Raw genomic sequence first — 18297 nt, 5'->3', positions numbered from 1 at the left:
GGAGCTAGTATACCGCCCCAGCTATGGTAGAGGGGATTTGCCCCTCCAGGCCGGAGACCCCTCCCACCTGGGTGTCAGGGGGAGCTCATATACCTCTGCTGCCAGGGTAGTGGGGACTTGCCCCTCCAGGCGGAGGACCCCACCCACCTGGGTGTCTGCCGGAACTCTTACATTGCTGTAGACAGAGTAGAAGGGACTCGCCCCCTCAGGTGGGAGACCCCGCCCACCTGGGGGGAGGTGTGTGGGAGGGGGGAGTTTGTATACTGCCACTGCCAGAGTAGAGGGGACTTGCCTCTCCAGGCAGGAGACCCCTCCCACCTGGGTGTCCTGAAAAGCTGGTATACCATCACAGCCAGGGTAGAGGGGACTGGACCCTCCATGCGGGAGACCCTCCTACCTGGGTGTCTGGAGGAACATCGTACATCTCTGCAGACAAGGTAGAGGGGACTTGCTCCTCTAGGCGGGAGACCCCTCCCATTTGGATGTCACCTGGAGCTAGTATACCGCTGCAGCCAGGGTAGAGGGAACTCGCCCCTTCAGGTGGAAAACCCCTCCACTCTGGGTGTGTGTGGAGGGGAGCTCGTATACTGCGGCACCCAGGGTAGAGGGGACTCGCCCCTCAAGCCAAGAGACCCTTCCAACCTGGGGGGACTCTTATACCGGCTGCAACCAAGGTAGAAGTGACTAGCCCCTCTAGGCGGGAGACCCGTCCCCACTGGGTGTCCAGGAGGGCTTGTATACCGCCTTAGCCAGGGTGGAGGGGACTCGCCCCTCCATGCGGGAGACCCCTCCAATCTGGCTATGGGGGGCGGAGCTCGTATACCGCCGCAACCAGGATAGAGGGGACTCACCTGACTAGGCGGGAGACCCATCACACCTGGTTATCAGTGGAGCTCATAAACCTCCACAGGCAGGATAGAGGGGACTTGCCACTCAAGGCGGGAGACCCCGCCAACCTGGGTGTAGGGGCACCCCAGCTGTGGTAGAGGGTAATCGAACATCGCCACCATGCGGGGGACCCCTCCCAGCATGGCCGGAGCTAGTATACCGCAGCAGCCAGGCTAGAGGGTACTCGCCCATTCAGGCGGTGGGGAGGGGGAGGGAGCTTGTATATGGCCGCAGGCAGGGTAGAGGTGACTCGCCCCTGTTGGGGGGAGCTCCTACACGGCTGAAGTCAAGGTAGTGGAGACTCGCCCCTCCAGGAGAGATATCCTTCCCACCGGGGTTTCAGGGGGAGTTCTTCTACGCCCCAGCCAGGGTAGAGATGACTCAGCCCTTCAGCCAGGAGACCCCTCCCACCTGGGTGTGTGTAGTGGAGTTCCTATACCACTGCAGCCAGGCTTGTGGGGATTCGCCCCTCCAGGCAGGAGATCCCTCCCACCTGGGTGTCGCAGGGAGCTTGTATAACACCTTAGCTAGGGTAGAGGGACTCCCCCTCCAGGCAGGAGAACTCAGGAGCTCCAATACTTCTGCAGCCAGGAGACTGGGGAATCACCCCTCCAGGCGGGAGACCCCTCCCTATGCAGCCAGGGTAGAGGGGACTCCCCCCATTAGGGGGAAGACCCCACTAACCTGGTGCCAGGGGGAGCTCCCACCGGAGCCAGAATAGAGGGGACTCCCCTTCTGGGGGGCGGGGGAGCCCGCTAACCTGGGTGTCAGGGTTAGCTCCCACCAGCAGCTAGTGTAGAGGAGCCTCCCCCCTCTTGGGGGGAGATCACCCTAACCTGGATGTCAGGGGGAGCTGCCACCGGCACCAGGGTAGAGAGGACTCCCCCCTGGGGGGGGAGAGACCTCCCAAACCTGGGTGTGGGGGAGCTCCCATTGCCACCCAGGGTAGGAGGGACACCCCCTGGGGGGGGAGAGCCCTCTCACCTGAGTGCCAGAGGGAGCTCCCGCCGGCACCCAGGACAGAGGGTACTCCCCACTCCGGGGGACAGACCCCTCTAACCTGGGTGTCAGGGGGAGCTCATATACCACCACACCCAGGTTAGAGGGGACCCCCCCTCCAGGGGAGAGACCCCTCTAACCTGGGTGTGTGGGGGGAAGCTCCCATACCATCGCACCTAGGGTAGAGGGGACCCCCAGGGGAAAGACCCCTCTAACCTGGGTGTCGGGGGAAACTCCCATCGTCACCAAGAATAGAGGGGGTACTCCCCACTCCAGGAGGAGAGACCCCCCTCGAATCTGGGCTTCGGGGGGAACTCCCACTGCCGCCCAGGGTAGAAGGGACTCCCCCCTCCAGGAGGAACTCCCCCCTCCATCCTGGACATCGGAGGGAGCTCCCACCACACCCAGGGTAGAGAGGACTCCCCTCTCCTGGGAGGAGGCTTCTTTAACCTGGGCATCCAGAAGATCTCCCACCACACCCAAGGTATTGGGGACTCCTTCCCTCCAGGGAGGAGGCCCCTCTAAACTGGGCATCTGGGGAGCTCATATACCATCGCATCAAGGGTAGAGGGTTCTCCCCCCTCTAGGAAAAAAACCTCAAACCTGGGTGTCGGGGTGCGGGGGGGGGGGAGCTCCCACAGCACCCAGGGTAGAGGGAATGCCCACCTCCAGGGGGATGTCCCCTCTACCCTGGGTGTGGTGGGAGCTCCCCCCAACGTCCAGGTTAGAAGGGCCTCCTCCCTGGATGGGGGGTGTCCCATCTACCCTGGGTGCGGAGGAAGCTCCCCCCAAGTCCAGGTTAGAGGGGCCTCTCCTGTGGAGGGGAAAGTCCCCCTATCCTGCGTGTGTTGAAAGCTTTTCCCAACACCTAAGTTAGAGGGGTTTTCCTCCCTCCAGGCGGGAGACCCCTCCAACCTGGGTGTCAGGGGGAGTTCATATACCATGGCACCCAGTGTAGAGGGGACTTAACCCTCCAGGAGGGAGACCCCTCTAGCCTGGGCATCGGGGGAGCTCTTACCGAATCTAGGGTAGAGTGCATTCCCCCCTCTAGGTGGGAGGCCCCTCTAACTTGGGAGTTGAGAAGATTCCCCCGGGTGAAAGGGATTCCCCCCTACAGGGGCGAAACCCCTCTCACCTGGGTGTTGGGCAGGAGCTCGGATAACTTTGCACCCTGGTGGAGGAGACTCCTAACGTGGGAATTGCGGCGGGGGGAGCTCATATACCACCGTACTCTGAGTGGGCGAGACCCCTGAACCTGGGTGTGTGTGGTGGGGGGTGCTCATATACAACAGCACCCGGGTGGAGGGGACTCCCTCCTAAGGGGCAAGACCCTTCTAACTTGGGTGTCACCGGGGAGCTCCTATACTACTGCACCCCGGGAAGAGGGGACATTTCCCTCCAGGGGGGAGACCCCTCTAACCTGAATATCCTGGGGATCTCCTATACAATCGCATCCTGGGCAGAGGACACTTCCTCTTTCTGGGGGAGACCTCTCTAACCTGAGTGTCTCAGCGAGCTCCTATACCACCGTTCACTGGGTATAGGGGACTCCCCCTTCCAGGAGAGGACCCTCTAACCTGGGAGTTGGGGAAAGCCTGTAGATTACTGCACTCCTAACCTGGGTGTTGAGGGGAGCTCCCACCTCATCCCTGGTAGAGGGGACTCTCCCATCCAGGGAAGAGACCCCTCTAACCTGGATGTCAGGGGGAGCTCATATACCGCACCCCTTACTTGGATGTCAGGGGGAGCTCCTACTGCACCACATATAGAGAGGACCTCTCCCTCCAGGAGGGAGACCCTTCTAACCTGGGTGTTGTGTGGAGCACCCACCGCACCCCAGGTAGAGGGGACCCTCCTTCAGGGGGGATACCCCTCTAACCTGGGTGTTGGGGGCGCTCTCACCGCACCCCAGTTAGAAGGGAACCCACCTCCAAGGAGGAGACCTCTGTAACCTGGGTGTCGTGCAGAGCCCCATGGAACCCCGGGTAATGGGGACCTTCCATCCAAGGGAGAGACTCCTCTAACCTGGATGTCGCAGGAGCTCCCAACTCACCCTGGGTAGAGGGGACCCCCCCCTCCAGGCTGGAGATCCCGCTAACCTGAGTTTCGGCTACAGCTCCCACCCCTCCCTAGGTAGAGGGGACCCCCTTTTCAAGGAGGGAGACCCCTCTAACCTGGGTGTCGGAGGGAGCTCCACACCATCGACCCAGGGTAGAGGGTACTGCCCCTCCAGGGGGGAGACCCCTCTAAACTGGGTGTCCGGGGGAGCTCCCAAACCATTGCACTTATGGTAGAGGGGACTCCACCCTCCAAGGGGGGACATCCCTCTAACTTGAGTGTCGGGGGCTGGCTATTTGAATACCATTGGACCAATACCAAGGTGGATTGGTCTCCGCCTTCCAAGGGGAAGACCCCTCCTACCTGGGTGTCAAGGAGAGCTCCCACACCATCGCACCCAGGGTGGAGGGGACTCCCCCCCCCCCGCCTCCAGGAGGGAGGCACCTCTAACCTGGGTGTTGGGGGGTGGGGAGCTCCCAACGCACCCAGAGTAGAGGGAATTTCCCCCTCCCGGGGGCAGACCCCTCTAACCTGGATGTCGGAGGGAGCTCCGGCCGCCACACACCATAAAAGGTAGAGGGGACTCCCCCCTCCTGGGGGAAGACCCCTCTAACCTCGGTGTTGAGCTGAGCTTGTATACCATCGCACCCATGGTAGAAGGGACTCACCCTACATGGGGGAGACCCCTCTAACCTGTGTGTCAGGGGGAGCCTCTATACCATTGCACCCAGGGTAGAGGGGACTCCACCCTTCAGGGGGGGAGACCCCTCTAACTTGTGCGTTGGGGGTTAACTCGTACCACACCAGGGTAGAGGGGACCCCCTCCAGGGGTGACTTCCCTCTACCTGGGTGTTGGGGGAGCTCCCACCTCTAGGACAGAGACCCCTATAACCTGGGCATCTGCCGGGGCTCCCCCGGATGCCCAGGATAGTGGGTACTCCCCCAAAAGGGCAATGACCCTTCTAACCTGGGTGTTGGGAGGGGATACCCCCGACGCCCAGGGTAGAGGGGACTCCCCCTTCAGAGGGGAGACCCCTTTAACCTGGATGTCTGGGGGGCTCCTATACCACTGCAACCAGGGTAGAGTGGGTTCCCCCTTCCCATAGGGACCCCCCTCTAACCTGGGTGTTGGGGGTGGGCTCCTATACCATAACACCCAGGGTAGAGGGGACTCCCTTCTTTAGGGGGAAGATCCTTGTATCCTGGGTGTTGAGGGGGGGGGGCGGGGGGGGGCTCATATACCTCCGCACCGGGTAGAGGGGACTCCCCTCTCCAGGGAGGAGACCCCTCTAACCTTGGTGTCATGGGGGGCCGTATACCACCACAACCAGGGTAAAGGGGACTCCCCCCTCCAAAAGGGAGACCCCTCTAACCTGGGTGTAGGGAGTGGGCTCCTATAGCACAACACCCAGGGTAGAGGGGACTCCCTTCTTTATGGGGGAGACCCTTCTATCCTGGGTGTCAGGTGGGGGGCTCATATACCTCTGCACCTAGGGTACTGGGGACTCCCCTCTCCAGGTGGGAGACCCCTTTAACCTGGGTGTTGGGGGGGCGGAGCTCCTATACCACTGCATCCATGGTACAGAAGACTCCCCCCTCCTTGTGGGAGACTACCTGGGTATCAAAAGAGGGGGAGCTCATACATCATTGCACCCAGGGTATAGGGGACTCCCCCTCCAGGTGGGATTCCCCTCTAACCTGGGTGTGGGGCTGGGGCTCATATACCACCGCATCCTGGGTCTTCCCTCCAGGGGGGAGACCCCTCTAACCTGAATGTTGGGAGGAGTTCGTATACCACCGCACCCCAGGAAGAGGGGACTTTCCTCACAAGAAGGGAGACTCCCCCAAACCTGGTGTCCCGAGGAGCTCATATACCACCACACCCGGGGGTAGAGGGGACTCTCCCTTCTAGGACATGCTGCGCCCCTCCCCTGACTCAGGCAAAGCCAAGGCCCTACTGAGGTGGATGGCGCAAGGCGTCCATCCTCTGGAGGAGCGCAGTATGTTTCTGGGAATGGGCTGATTTGTTTTTGTATTCCTTTAATAAGTATAGTTGCGATTTCTCATATGACCATTAAGTATGAAGGAAAAATCATGACTTTCCCAATTAATGCAGCTACTTCTAAAGCATAGATCTGTTTGCTCTAAATGCAATGATTCAGCTGTGGAGTGTAAATTGTTAATGTCTAATGAAAAACTCCTTGTATTCCTGTCAAGGAAGTTTTTGAGAAATTAAATTAAAATCTAGAGAAGAAAAATTAATGTTAAGAAGATAGATTAGTGCTTAGTACTGGGCAACTTGTTCTTGTTCCTGTGCACAATGGTTTGTGCTCTTACTTTTGTTTGATTAAAAGTAATAACAAATCAACCACTTGCCGTAACCATGGCACCGGTTCCAGTCAGTAAGTCAAGAAACAATAGTCAAGGTATAGGCCAATAGTTTGGGACATTTGTAACTATTATTAAAAGTTAACTAAGCAGAAACAGCTCAAAACAAAACGCGAACTGAAAGTACAAATGCTTGCTTATGCATAAGTCAAAATACATTCTTCTATTCTAATTGTAACTACGTAATATTTTGTTTCTTTGAATAATGATTCCTGTTTTGTAACCACAAAGTACTGTAAGCCTGCCAAAATGAAAAGTATATATGATCAACTTCACAAGTAAAGATTGGGATCAACACCTTCACTTTGGTGTCTGTGTTGTTTCTCCACCCCCTCTTTCGCCGACTCCTCACCATCCGTTTGTCTCCTGAGACCCCCTGTTGGAGCTGGTCTCCGACAAGGACACTCTAACCTGAGTGTCCTGGAGAGCTCATATTCCTCTGCACGCTGGGTAGAGGGGAGTCCTTCTTCTGGGGGAACCTTCTAACATGGGTTTCATGTGAATCTCCCACCGCACCCCTGGTAGTGGGGACCCCTCCATTCAGGGTGGAGTTTTGTATGGGTTTCATAAATTGACTTCCAGACCACTCACTTATACTCGAATCAAGCCTTTATGAAGCACACTAGTGGTGACTGACCAGAACATAAAGCTGTTCTCTTGATCAGCCCCGCACAATTGCAACTATGCTCCTTATAAGCCTGAAAACCGCAAAAGGGATATTCGTGGGTCTATCCAATACAAGCAAGCCAGGTTACAGAAGCCGGACAGTGCAGGCAAGCAGTGGGATGTCTAACCAATCACAGTTAGCCCAGTCACCCCAGTTACAGAAACAGAGCCCTCTTACCCTAGTTACAGGAACAATGCCCCATTAGGTAGTTCTGTGTTCTTAAAGGTTTCTATAGCAAAAGGAAAAGAACATCTTGCCCCAGTCATGCCCCTTCTACTTGGCATGGTTGTTTTACAGAATGTAGTCACAAAACAAAATGGAGTCACATTTGCTTTTATTATCACATTGTGTTGGCTACAATTTAGAAATGTGTGCATTTAAAATATCAATACATAGTGGCACATAGGTGATACTCATAAATAGAAAGGGGAAAAAAGATAAAAGTTTGATAATGCTCCATTTGTCAGTACTTTCAACAACTTTGGTCAACTTCCAGTTAAGGCCTATATTCTTCCTGACTCCCAAGTAAATACATGAGGGAGGAGAAGGGGTGGGGGTGCAAGTAAAAAGTAGTTATTAAGTCCTTCCCCCACCACCACCACCCAATACTGGGAATTGAACCCAGGGGTGCTTAACCACTAAGCCACATTCTTTTTTATATTTTATTTGGAGACAGTCTAGGTGAGTTGTTTAGGGCCTCCCCAAGTTGCTGAGGCTGGATTTGAACTTGCAATCCTCTTGCCTCAGCCTCCCAAGCTGCTGGGTTTACAGGTATGCCCACTGAAAGAAAAGTGACCACAACACTCAGAGTGACCAAGAGATCTTTATTGGAGCAATGCAAAAGAGGAGAAAGAGAGAGAGAGAAGAAAGAGAGAGCAAGAAAGAGCAAAAGCAAGAGAGAGGGGCCCGGCAGGAGGGAGTTTTTATAGACAAAATCTAATGGGGTCTCTGGATCTGCATGCTACCTTTTTGGCATACAATGATTGGATCATACAGTAGCTGCTAAGGGTGTCATCTTCTGCCTTCAGGCAGATGGGGCAGGGGTCAGATGTGGGTTTCGGTTGCACCAGATGGGTGGGAGTCAAGTGTTCAGCCTTGAGTGGTGTTGAGTGTTCAGACTTGAGTGGGGTTGAGTGTTCAGACTTGACACAAACAGGTGATAAAGGACCAGACAGAGGGGGTTTGAGTGCCCGGGCTATCCTGCAGCTAACGTTTGTTCAGCCTGTCCTGCAGACAACTTAGTTCAGCCTACCCTGCACCTAACACCCACCCTGCCTAGTTTAAGTCTTTAAATGTAGAGAATCCCATGAAATGACCTCCCCCACCCGGAGGGTGAAGGGCTATTTTTTCAACCAGTTACTCAGGAAGTTCTGGAGACACTGAGCCCTGAAGCAGTGTCCTACTTATTTAGAAATGAACCTATAGCATCTGCAGCAGGCTTGATAAGTGGCTCCAAGTAGAAACCCAGGGCAAGTTCCCATGTGTACCCGTTTCTCCTAGCAGCATCCCACAGGGTGTGCAGGGTTTGTAGTAAGATAAGAAGATGAAAGGCAACCTGGCCAGTTTGCCAGCACCTGGGATGGACTCTGATTAAACTCGTTTCTGTCTTCCTCATGAGCCACTCTTCCCTGTCTAGTGTTAGAAATTCAGGGGCAGAGAACAAAGCAGCCAGGTTTGTTTTTCCAGAGCAAGAGGAGTCTGGCGAAAAACAGCCCTGACAGCTGTGCCTGGGTCTTGGTGAAGGAAGAGCTTTCACGTGTTTCTTCCAAGACTGTTTAGTCTGCATGCTGAGGATTCATATATCAGTTTTGGGCTCCCGTGTCATTGGGGTAGTTCTGATTTCCATTGATTTCATCATCTTCTGTATTTGCCTACAATGAAAGAAGTAGAGCTGAGAACGGAGTTATTGCAGGGTCACTTAAAACTTGGCTTTCTTCATTCATTCTCACAGCATTGACAGCGATCCTTTAAAAAGGGGTGGGGTGCACTCCTAAGGCTGCAGTCCTTAATAAATAACACTTGGATCTGAATCCTCAACTCCTCTCCCGTTGGCTTTTGCAGAAATGGCAGTGCATTGAGGACACATCTGGGAAGCTTCGAATTCACAGTGTAAAGGGCCCAGTGACCTGCTCCTCGTCTGGCAGAGCATGTGGAACCTCTCGCAGCTTCCATGATAAGGACAAAGAGTGCAGTTGCAGGGAATCTGGTTACCGAGCCAGCAGAAGCCAGAGGAAGAGTCAGAGGCAGTTCCTGAGAAACCAGGGGACTCCAAGTAAGACAAAAGTTTATGACCACCGCAATGGCGGGCCACGTCCTTAGATAAAAGTTCCCCTTTCCACATTTCAGATATTATCAATGCACAATTCTCAGACCAAAAGAAAATCATTGTTCTGTTTAAAATAAGAAAGCTAATATTAAATTGAAATTTCACTCTCTAAATGTTCCCACATAAGCATAGAATGAAAATAGTTTTAGTAAAAACACCAAATGCAAGACTTATGTACAAATAAAAACTATAAAATGGTTATTCCAAAGGGTAAAGTATAAGGTTTAGATCCATTTTATTTTACTTTCATGCTAATGTCCTTATTTGTCTGCCTTAAGTTGCTTTAGACAATAATCCAAGGCATCAATGCATATGCATTTCAGAGGAAAAGCATAAATACCTTTTTTTAGGGCATATAGTTTAATCTGTTATGGGACAATATGTATATTTTTTATATTTTGTGAACTTATTGGATATTGTTAACTGGCAGGGTCAAATTAGTTGAATTCAGTGTGAAATGTACCACCTGGAATTCTGTTTATAAAAATTATCAGGCCACTTTGAGATACCTAACATTATATAAATATGAAACCTAGCAGGCCCACACTTTCAGTAGAAGAATGAGAGTCTGGCGCCATCTAGTGGAATAATGTGAAAAGTGGCTCACTTCTGTGGTGTTTTATATACTCCTTTGGAAATAAGAAACATTAATTCTGTAGCCAAGATCTGGAAATCCAGTCACTCATGAGAAAAATATATGCCCTTAAAATGGTGTTTTTACTTGGACGAGAGGTTTTAGGGTTATGAATCCTAGATCATTCATCCAAAATCACGAGTATATTCTTTATATATGTGCACATTTTTCTCATAGTCGATTAACTTTCAACAAATTCTTAAAAGAAAACACAACCCAAAAAGCTAAGAAGACTTTCCTTCTTCCTAAGGGAATATTCCAGTCTCAAATCATTCACATAATGCTATCAAATTCAAAATCAGAACTGGAGGTGTAGCTTAGTGGTAGTGCATTTTTTTGATAGATAGAAAGCCCCCCTCTTCCAATCCCCAGCACCAAAAAAAAAAAAAAAAAAAAAAAAAAAAAAAGAAGAGAAAGAAAGAAAAAGAAAGAAAAGAAATTAAAAACCAACAAGGGACAAGGTCTCCTGACACTCTCCTTGGGGAACAAAATTGAATCACAAAAGTTTATCTTAGAAGAACAAAAGTTTATCTTAGAAGCAGAGTCTTTCCTTCTCTTTAGAAAGTTAGAGATCACACAGATTTTTCCACATTTGGCACAAGATGTTTCAATTGCATGGACTATTGTGTGTTTGAGAGCAGAAGTAGTTTTTTTTTTTTTAATTTTTTCTACAATAGTAGAACTTGTGGGCATGCCCTGTCACCTGCTGTCATGGAGGCCCACCACTCAACTGAACAGGGCAAGGTCCTACAAGACTGTCTCAGAGCATAGAGATTCTAATTCCTCATCCAATCTGCCCCCTTCTTTTTATTTTAGCATCAGATTGGAGAGATAAGGCCAGAGGAGTGTACCCACAGAGTCTAAGTGCATCTGGTAAACAGGGGACAATGTTTGCACATTAAAGTTCTTAGCTGGCCTATGCCTTGACTTACCTTCCATTTGCCAGATATGGAAAGTCACTTGGCTGACACAAGCAAAATTTAATTATTTCTTAAACATATCTTTCCCTATTTGTGCAAATACAAGGTATCTAGAACATTCAACTTTTTTAAAAAGCAGCCCAAAGTAATAGTAAAACCGTAGCCTGAGAGGTTCTAGTCCTAACTCCCACTGCCTTGCAGAATGTATGTGATGGTCAAAGCTTCAGTTCTCTCATTCATAAAATAAGGATGATAACACCAAATCCATGAGCTTGTTTTGATAATCTTAATAAAGATTATAGATTCAAGATAAATAAAAAGTGTACAAAACATAGCAAAAGCTCAGTATATATTTGGGATGAGAGTAACTGGGAATTGAACCCAGAGGTACTTTACCACTAGATACAACACTATTCCTTTTTATTTTATTTTATTTTTTAATTTTGATTCAAGGTCTCTCTAAATTGCTGAGGCAGTCCTGAACTTCCAATCCTCTGCCTCAGCCTCCTGAGTCTCAGATTACAGGTGTGCGCCACCACACCCAGCTAAGGATTATGAATACCATAATTGGTAATATAGTTTTATCCAAACGTCTTAGTGGTTCATGTTGAGAACTAAGTGTAAAAGTGCACAACCTGCCATCAGTGGAAAGGACCTTGGAGATCGCCTAGATTCGTCCCCTCAGTTGAGATTCCCATGAGATGACCATGAGGTGGCACTGTCAGAACAAGAGCCCCACTCTCCGAGATGAATCCCAGAGCCCTGCCATGCCCCAGAGCAGAGCAGCCTGTACTGCTTGTCCCTCTCCAAGGCCCTCACTGTGCCGGTGATCATTTTCTTCCTTCCTAAACTGCATCAGATCATCCATATTAACCTCACTTCCCTCAATCGAAGAGTACAAGCCCCGATTTGTCCATACCTGGCAGACACGCTCCTTGTCTGTTGAATTTGAAGGAGAAATATGACATAAATCTGTAAGAGGAAGAATTGCAAGTGTTGCAGCCAAGGAGCATTGCCAAGCATCACGACGAAGACCACAGGGGTTTGGGAGGTCGCCAGGCTGCCGGTGGTGGCAACGGGGATGAGCTGCTGGCAGACAGCAGCAATGCCGTGGACCTACCAACCACCGTCTGTGTGACACACAAGTAAGAAGGTTTAGGTGTTCTCTAGGTTTCAGATCAAAGTGGCTCCCTGCCCCCAGATCATTACCGCTAGCAATTTGGAAAAGGTATCAACTTGGCTTTGGAGAGGCGGGCCAAGGCCTGGTCTCCAGGACACCTGGGGGTTAAGGAAGCCACAAGGGGTGTGCTTTGTGTTCAATTTCTCATTAACAATAATCAACTGGGAATCCAGCCAGGGTGATTCTGTCACATCTTGACTTAGCAGGCCTGGGGTTCCTGCCCCTAAGCACTTACCCTTTAGTAGGCAGCAAGAAGCAGATGGAAACGGTTATAGGAGCTGGTAGAGGCTCTTCCACATGCATGGTCACTGTCCCTTACAGCATTGCACAGTCATGACCTCAGAAACAAAACACAGGGGTCACAAAGAAGCTCTAGAAAACTGGTGTCCTTTGGGGATGAGTGTAAGTTGCAGAAAACGCCTGACCTGACTCAGATCGTGAGAACAGGGAGATCCTTGAAGTCTAGCAGACAGGAAAGCGAAATGAATCTCCTGTGGCTTTCAAGGACTCACGTGGTCTTTGGTTCCTCCCCAGATCAACTTACTCTCTTGATAAAGAAATGTTTTCTTTCCGACATGATTAGCAAGACATATGTTTTTTTTCCTAATGTCATCACTTTGGGAACATGGGGTACTGTGAGTTCTGCCACGGTTTTTATGTCTGGGACTGGTCTCCAGGCACTCCTAGTTGTTAGAATTACACACTAAGAGATTTAGGCCAGGGTTTGTTTCTCTGATAGCAGAGATTGACCCATATCCCACCTACTTTCTCTCTGTCTCCCTAACACTTTTTCTTTGCTCAAAGTTAATGGAGGAACAAGGGGTCCCCAGTACTGGGGGTGGGGGGAAGAAAACTTGACAGAGTATTTAAGACAAGCTCTTTTTTTAGCCAAATGAATGAAACAGAATGATTATTCCCATTTTAATTCTGCATTTCTTCAAATAAGCCATCTGCATTATGGTTGTGGATACCTCCTTTACTTTTCTACGTGTATTTGCTCAGGTTTTCAAAGCTTGAATTTAGGGTGGAAACAATTCATGGTTCATAATGCAAGCTGCCTCCCCAGGTGATCTCAAGGATGATCTCAGTCACAGAGAGGAGACACTCTCCTTTGCCGGAGCAGTAGCTTGTCTAGGGATCAGCTCCAATCTCACTGCTTCTACCTACTAGTAAAGGGTTTTGAGGATAATAAGTTCTCTTTGCTATCTATCTCTTGTGTTTTTTAATAATGGAATATGAACTTATTTCTCATGTCTTTATTTTTGTTTTTGTTATTGGATTTTGCAGGTGTTCTATTCTTCCAAATGATACAATCCATTGTGAGAGAGAACTGTATCAGTCAGCCAAAGCCTGGAAGGATCATAAGGCATACATTGATAAAGAGGTTAGCATGATGTCCTTGTAAGGTTATTCCAAGTCCAGACCATGCATGGTGGTGCACACCTGTAATCTCAGCAACTCTCGAGGCTGAGGCAGGAATATCACCAATTCAAGACTAGCCTGGGCAACATAAAGAGACTATCTCAAAATGTAAAAATTTAAAAGAAGATCTGGAGATATAGCTCAGTGGTCAAGCACCCCTGAGTTCTATCCCCTTACCAGAAAAGTAAATAAAATATATACAGATTCAGTTTGCCAGAATCTGGCAGGATGGGACTGCTGAGAGCCATAGCCAAGTAGGACGCATGGCATTTTTGGTTGAAAGGTGATGCCAGCAAGCCATTGAGATGATATGATTATGTTAAGATCTGCATTCAATTGGATATTAGACCCCTGCTGTCCGCCTCTGCCTGCTACTTTGGAGCTCTAGCGGGGAATCCCAGAGAGTTCCCTTTGCTTGGGGGAAACGCAGTAGGAGGGATTTCCGGAGGAGGGATTTTCCTGTTGGTGTAGTGTGGCCCGGGAGAAAGCCGCGTGTGTGGTTCGGCATATTTCCCGGGAGCGTGCGTGGCATTGGCGGGAGTTTCAGAAATAAAGTTTGTTCCTGCTTGAGTGGCTCGTGTTTTTGTGCCCAGCCAGACTGCGGCATGGGACATAACCACTGTATGCATCACCTTTTAAAAAATTGAATAGAAAACTGGTCAAAGTATTTATCATTCTCCTGTGGTTTAGGGATAGTCCTGCTGAACACAAAACAGGGGGTGAGAAGAGAATGTGATTAGCTCAATGATATTTTGACCATCTGTGTAGGGCACGTCACATCAGAGGAATAGAAACCTATGATGGAGAAAAGGAAACCTAACTTGCAGACTGATGCTCACTTCCTGGTCTTGGGGCCGCACATGGCTAAGATGGTGCCTGGCGATCAGCCAGAAGGCATTACTATGGGTTATGATGAAACATCGGACCACCTCTAGGAGAGGCTCAGAACCCTTCCACCCTCGTGGACAGCTTGTGTCTCCCCTTACTTCCTGTAGAATGAGTGTGCACATGAACTCTCCTCACCCTGCTGACCTTTACCCTAATTGGCTCCTGTGCCTTATATTAGTTGTGTGTGCTTCCTCAATAAAAGAGCTCCAGCCTTGACTGGTCTCCCTGACACATCTGATTGTCCTCCAGGGAGGGAGGGTTGAGTGTGGGCGGTCAGTCGGGTCCTCTCCTTTCTTGTCTGGTCCTGGCCGGGGCACGTTCTCCCTATCTCTTCTGCAGGTCAGGAGAAAACGAGGACTAAAAACCCCCCCGACACATCTGTTCAACAAAAGGATTCAGTTGTAAAAGCAGCACCTGTTAATGTTTATCCAATACACTTCAGCTAGAATACAGAGATAGATGTATTCTATGCCTTGTTTGTTTTTAAATTAATTGCCATCTTGAATAGTTATAATTAAGGAACACAGTAAACAGAGTGAAAAGAAAAAGTATTTTATAAAGAAAATCCTGAGGTTGCCAGGCACGGTTGCACATGTCTGCAAGAGGCTAAGGTGGGAAGATAATAAGTTCAAAGCCAGCCTCAGCAACTTAGCGAGATCCTGTCTCTAAACAAAAAATAAAAAGGGCAGGGGATATGGCTCATTGGTTAAGCACCCCTGAGTTCAAACCCTGGTACAAAAGAGGGGGGGGGAGAAAGATCCTGATGTTAAAATGTAATGATTTGAGTACATGTTTTCCAGATTGAAGTTCTGCAAGATAAAATTAAGAATTTGAGAGAAGTGAGGGGACACTAAAGAGAAGAAAGCCTGAGGAATGTAGCTGCAGTAAGCAGAGGTGAGCATGTACCCATCTCTCAGTCTGCTTTCTGTACCCATTTTTACACAGCTAGAGTGGTAAGCACGAGGCTCATTTCTCTTTTCCCAACACCAAGCTTCATATGAATGCATTAACATAGTATTATGACCTCACCTATTTAAGTCAAGTATGCCATGAATTTTAAGCAAAAGATTTTTTTAAAGTCCTAATAAGCCACAATAGTGACAACAGAGTAACTGCCTGCCGACTATGTTGCTTCTTTTTTTTTAAAAAAAAAATGAACTCTTTGATGAAATGCAAGGTTATGAAGACTCATTTTGTAACCCTCTGGCCTGCAGCTATTACAATAAAGAAAAAGATGTAAAAAGAGCCATCTTCACCCCTTCAAGTAAGTGACTCCTTTTTCCATGTTTGCTGGGAGTTGAGAACCATCCACTGGCCCCTTGAAAAATAGCAAGGGATCCTGAGGTTTCAAATGGTGCTATTTTGGCAGAGATAGATCCACGTAGATCCCTGACACATAGTTCAAGCCTCACCAAGGGACCATGAAAGGCTTCTGTAATCCTTTGAAGGACAGCCATGCGGAGCTTCCCCTGTAACCAGAGTGCATGCACACTCTGCTCCTCTAGGAGACTAGGAATGGTTTTTTTCTGCATACACTGCCATCTGTGGAAAGTGGTTAAGAGTTACAGACCCTCTTAATTAGGTCAGTGTGTTTAAAGAGCAGCCTGTTATAGCGTTGAATTCTGAAACTGCAAAGAAATACATGGATATTTAAAAATAATCCAGAATTTGCACATAAAAGAGATTTAGCATTTGAACTGCAATGAAGTTTAATCCTTGTGTGGGAAAAGCAATAAATAGCTGGGCATGGTGGTGTACGCTTGTAATCCAGTGGCTCAGGAGGCTGACTGAGCAGGAGATTCTCAAGTTTAAAGCCAGACTCTTAGGCCTCAGAGGCCCTAAGCAACTCAGTGAGACCCTGTCTCTAGGAAAAAAAAAGAAGAAGAAGAAGGCTGAGGATGTGGTTCAGTGGTTAAGCACCCCTGGGTTCAATCCTGGTACCAAAAAAAAAAAAAAAAAAAAAGCAAGATAATAAAGATTTTTTTAATCAGCTTTCCAAACCTATTTTAAAAACTGTCTAATGTAAGCCATCTGGTTCAACTAACCATTGATTCTATTGGTACTGAGCTACCAGAAATTTAAGCCCCTTGTCCAAAGGGTGTGGCTAGCAGGATCCATTGATTTAACTTGACATTTATCTCAATTGATGCTTACATGTAAATAAGAAAAAAAGTGTTAATGCTATTAAGGTTTAATAAGTTCTAAGCCCATTCTCACTTATTGAGTTTGCCCTCACTATTGCTGATTATATTTTGAAGTTCTCTGTAAAAAGTAAAGGTCATCTATTATTGTATGTATCTAAATGTTGGTGCAAGACTCACAACAACAATCCTATTTTTCATCAAGAAAGTACCTTTTCATCATTTAAAAAAATCCCTTCTATTGGAACAGGGAGGCTATTCAAGAAGTTGACAGCAAACTGCAACTTTTCAAGGAGAATTGTGGTAGGAAGAAGGAGAGGAAGGAGAAGAAATGCCAGAGGAAGGGGGAGGAGTGCAGTCTACCTGGCCTCACCTGCTTCACCCACGACAACAACCACTGGCAGACGGCCCCTTTCTGGAACTGTAAGTTGCTCCTTCTAAATGCCGCTTCCCGCTACCCTGCAGAGAAAGGGTATGGCCCATACCATAGTTACTTAATCTAGGGATTCAGCAGCACAGTTCCAAGAATCCAGGGAGATTCAAGAGGAAAGCATCACATTATATTTTATACTCGAATTATTTTTTTTAAAAAAACCCAGATTTTTTTCTTTAGAAAAATTTTTGGCATTTTTGACCTGATGCATTGTAGTTTCACATAGTGGTGGGATTTGTTTTACATATTCATACATGCCCCCAGTGGTATTTTTTTTTAATATCAAGCTTCTCTCAGGGTTCTTCTTCCTGATGATGTTTCACAGAGTAGCCAGCACCTGGCAGAGTTACTACCCCGTAAGACTGCTCTATAAGTAAATAACAATGAATGCAGGGACAATTTCACCCCCAAAATTTTGTTTCTACTTTATTTCACATGCATACTGCAAGTGTAACATAGGAAAATAAAAGAGCGGTGAGGGTGCCTTAAACTCTGAGCCAATACCCACTTCATCTCATCCTACTTCAGTGTCAGCATCCTTCTTGTAAAATAGTAAAGGTATATAGTAAAGGGTGTGGCTAGCAGGATCCATTGATTTAACTTGACATTTATCTCAACTTGATGCTTACATGTAAATAAGAAAAAAGGTGTTGATGGTATTAAGGTTTAATAAGTTCTGAGTCTGTTCTCACTTATTGAGTTTGCCCTCACTATTGCTGATAAAATTATTTGGCTTTGCATTGATTCCTTAGGATACAGGATTATCGTGCACTTTTTAAATTAACGTTTTTATTTTCTTTAATGATCTATGCACAATATTTACCTAGGACATGTAGAAATAATACCTTAGAATTTTTGGTATGTTCTCCCAATTGAAGACTTGCCAGCCCATGGAGTAGATAAAAGCTCCCATCTTCCGATTGAGATGATCTCTGGAGTCCAGTGAGGCCTGTTTCTCAAACTGGGATTTGGAAATCCCAAGGAATCCACAACCATCCTTGAGAGGGTTGAAGTGCTAGACAGCAGGATTTTTGTTTTATCATTTTGTTTTGATGTTTCTCGAATTGCATTTACATGTTTGCATTTACATTCACATTCACATCAAGACCAGATGACTCTTAAAGTTATTGCATTTATCTTAGATAGAGTTACTAAAATGGAGCTGGAGACTCTCTGAGGATTATTCATATTGCTGAGGGTCTGTTCTCTGCCCGGCTCTGAGATAGATATCAACAATACAATAACAAACAGGACACCTTGTTCTGTACCTTCTTAACACATTCCAGTGGGGGAGAGGGAGAGTAAAGAAAGTAAATGAAATAAATAAACTAATTACAAGTTGTAATCATGTGA

At 48.1% G+C, this 18297-nt stretch overlaps 1 protein-coding gene across 1 annotated transcript in view; it reads left to right on the top strand.

Annotated features, from left to right (window-relative positions):
• Nucleotides 1–18297, top strand: part of LOC113188804 (extracellular sulfatase Sulf-1) — a 40902-nt gene that overhangs the window by 11096 nt on the left and 11509 nt on the right. Inside the window, 9 exon segments of the mRNA XM_026397303.2 lie at nt 9062–9272; nt 11775–11838; nt 11840–12025; nt 13348–13444; nt 15171–15219; nt 15222–15264; nt 15585–15613; nt 15616–15634; nt 16762–16938. Of these exon segments, the coding sequence (XP_026253088.2) occupies nt 9062–9272; nt 11775–11838; nt 11840–12025; nt 13348–13444; nt 15171–15219; nt 15222–15264; nt 15585–15613; nt 15616–15634; nt 16762–16938 (875 nt within the window).

The sequence above is a fragment of the Urocitellus parryii genome, chromosome 7 (genome assembly GCF_045843805.1).
Source record: "Urocitellus parryii isolate mUroPar1 chromosome 7, mUroPar1.hap1, whole genome shotgun sequence".
Classification (NCBI taxonomy): Eukaryota; Metazoa; Chordata; class Mammalia; order Rodentia; family Sciuridae; genus Urocitellus; species Urocitellus parryii.
This window is presented reverse-complemented; position numbering and strand designations above follow the sequence as displayed.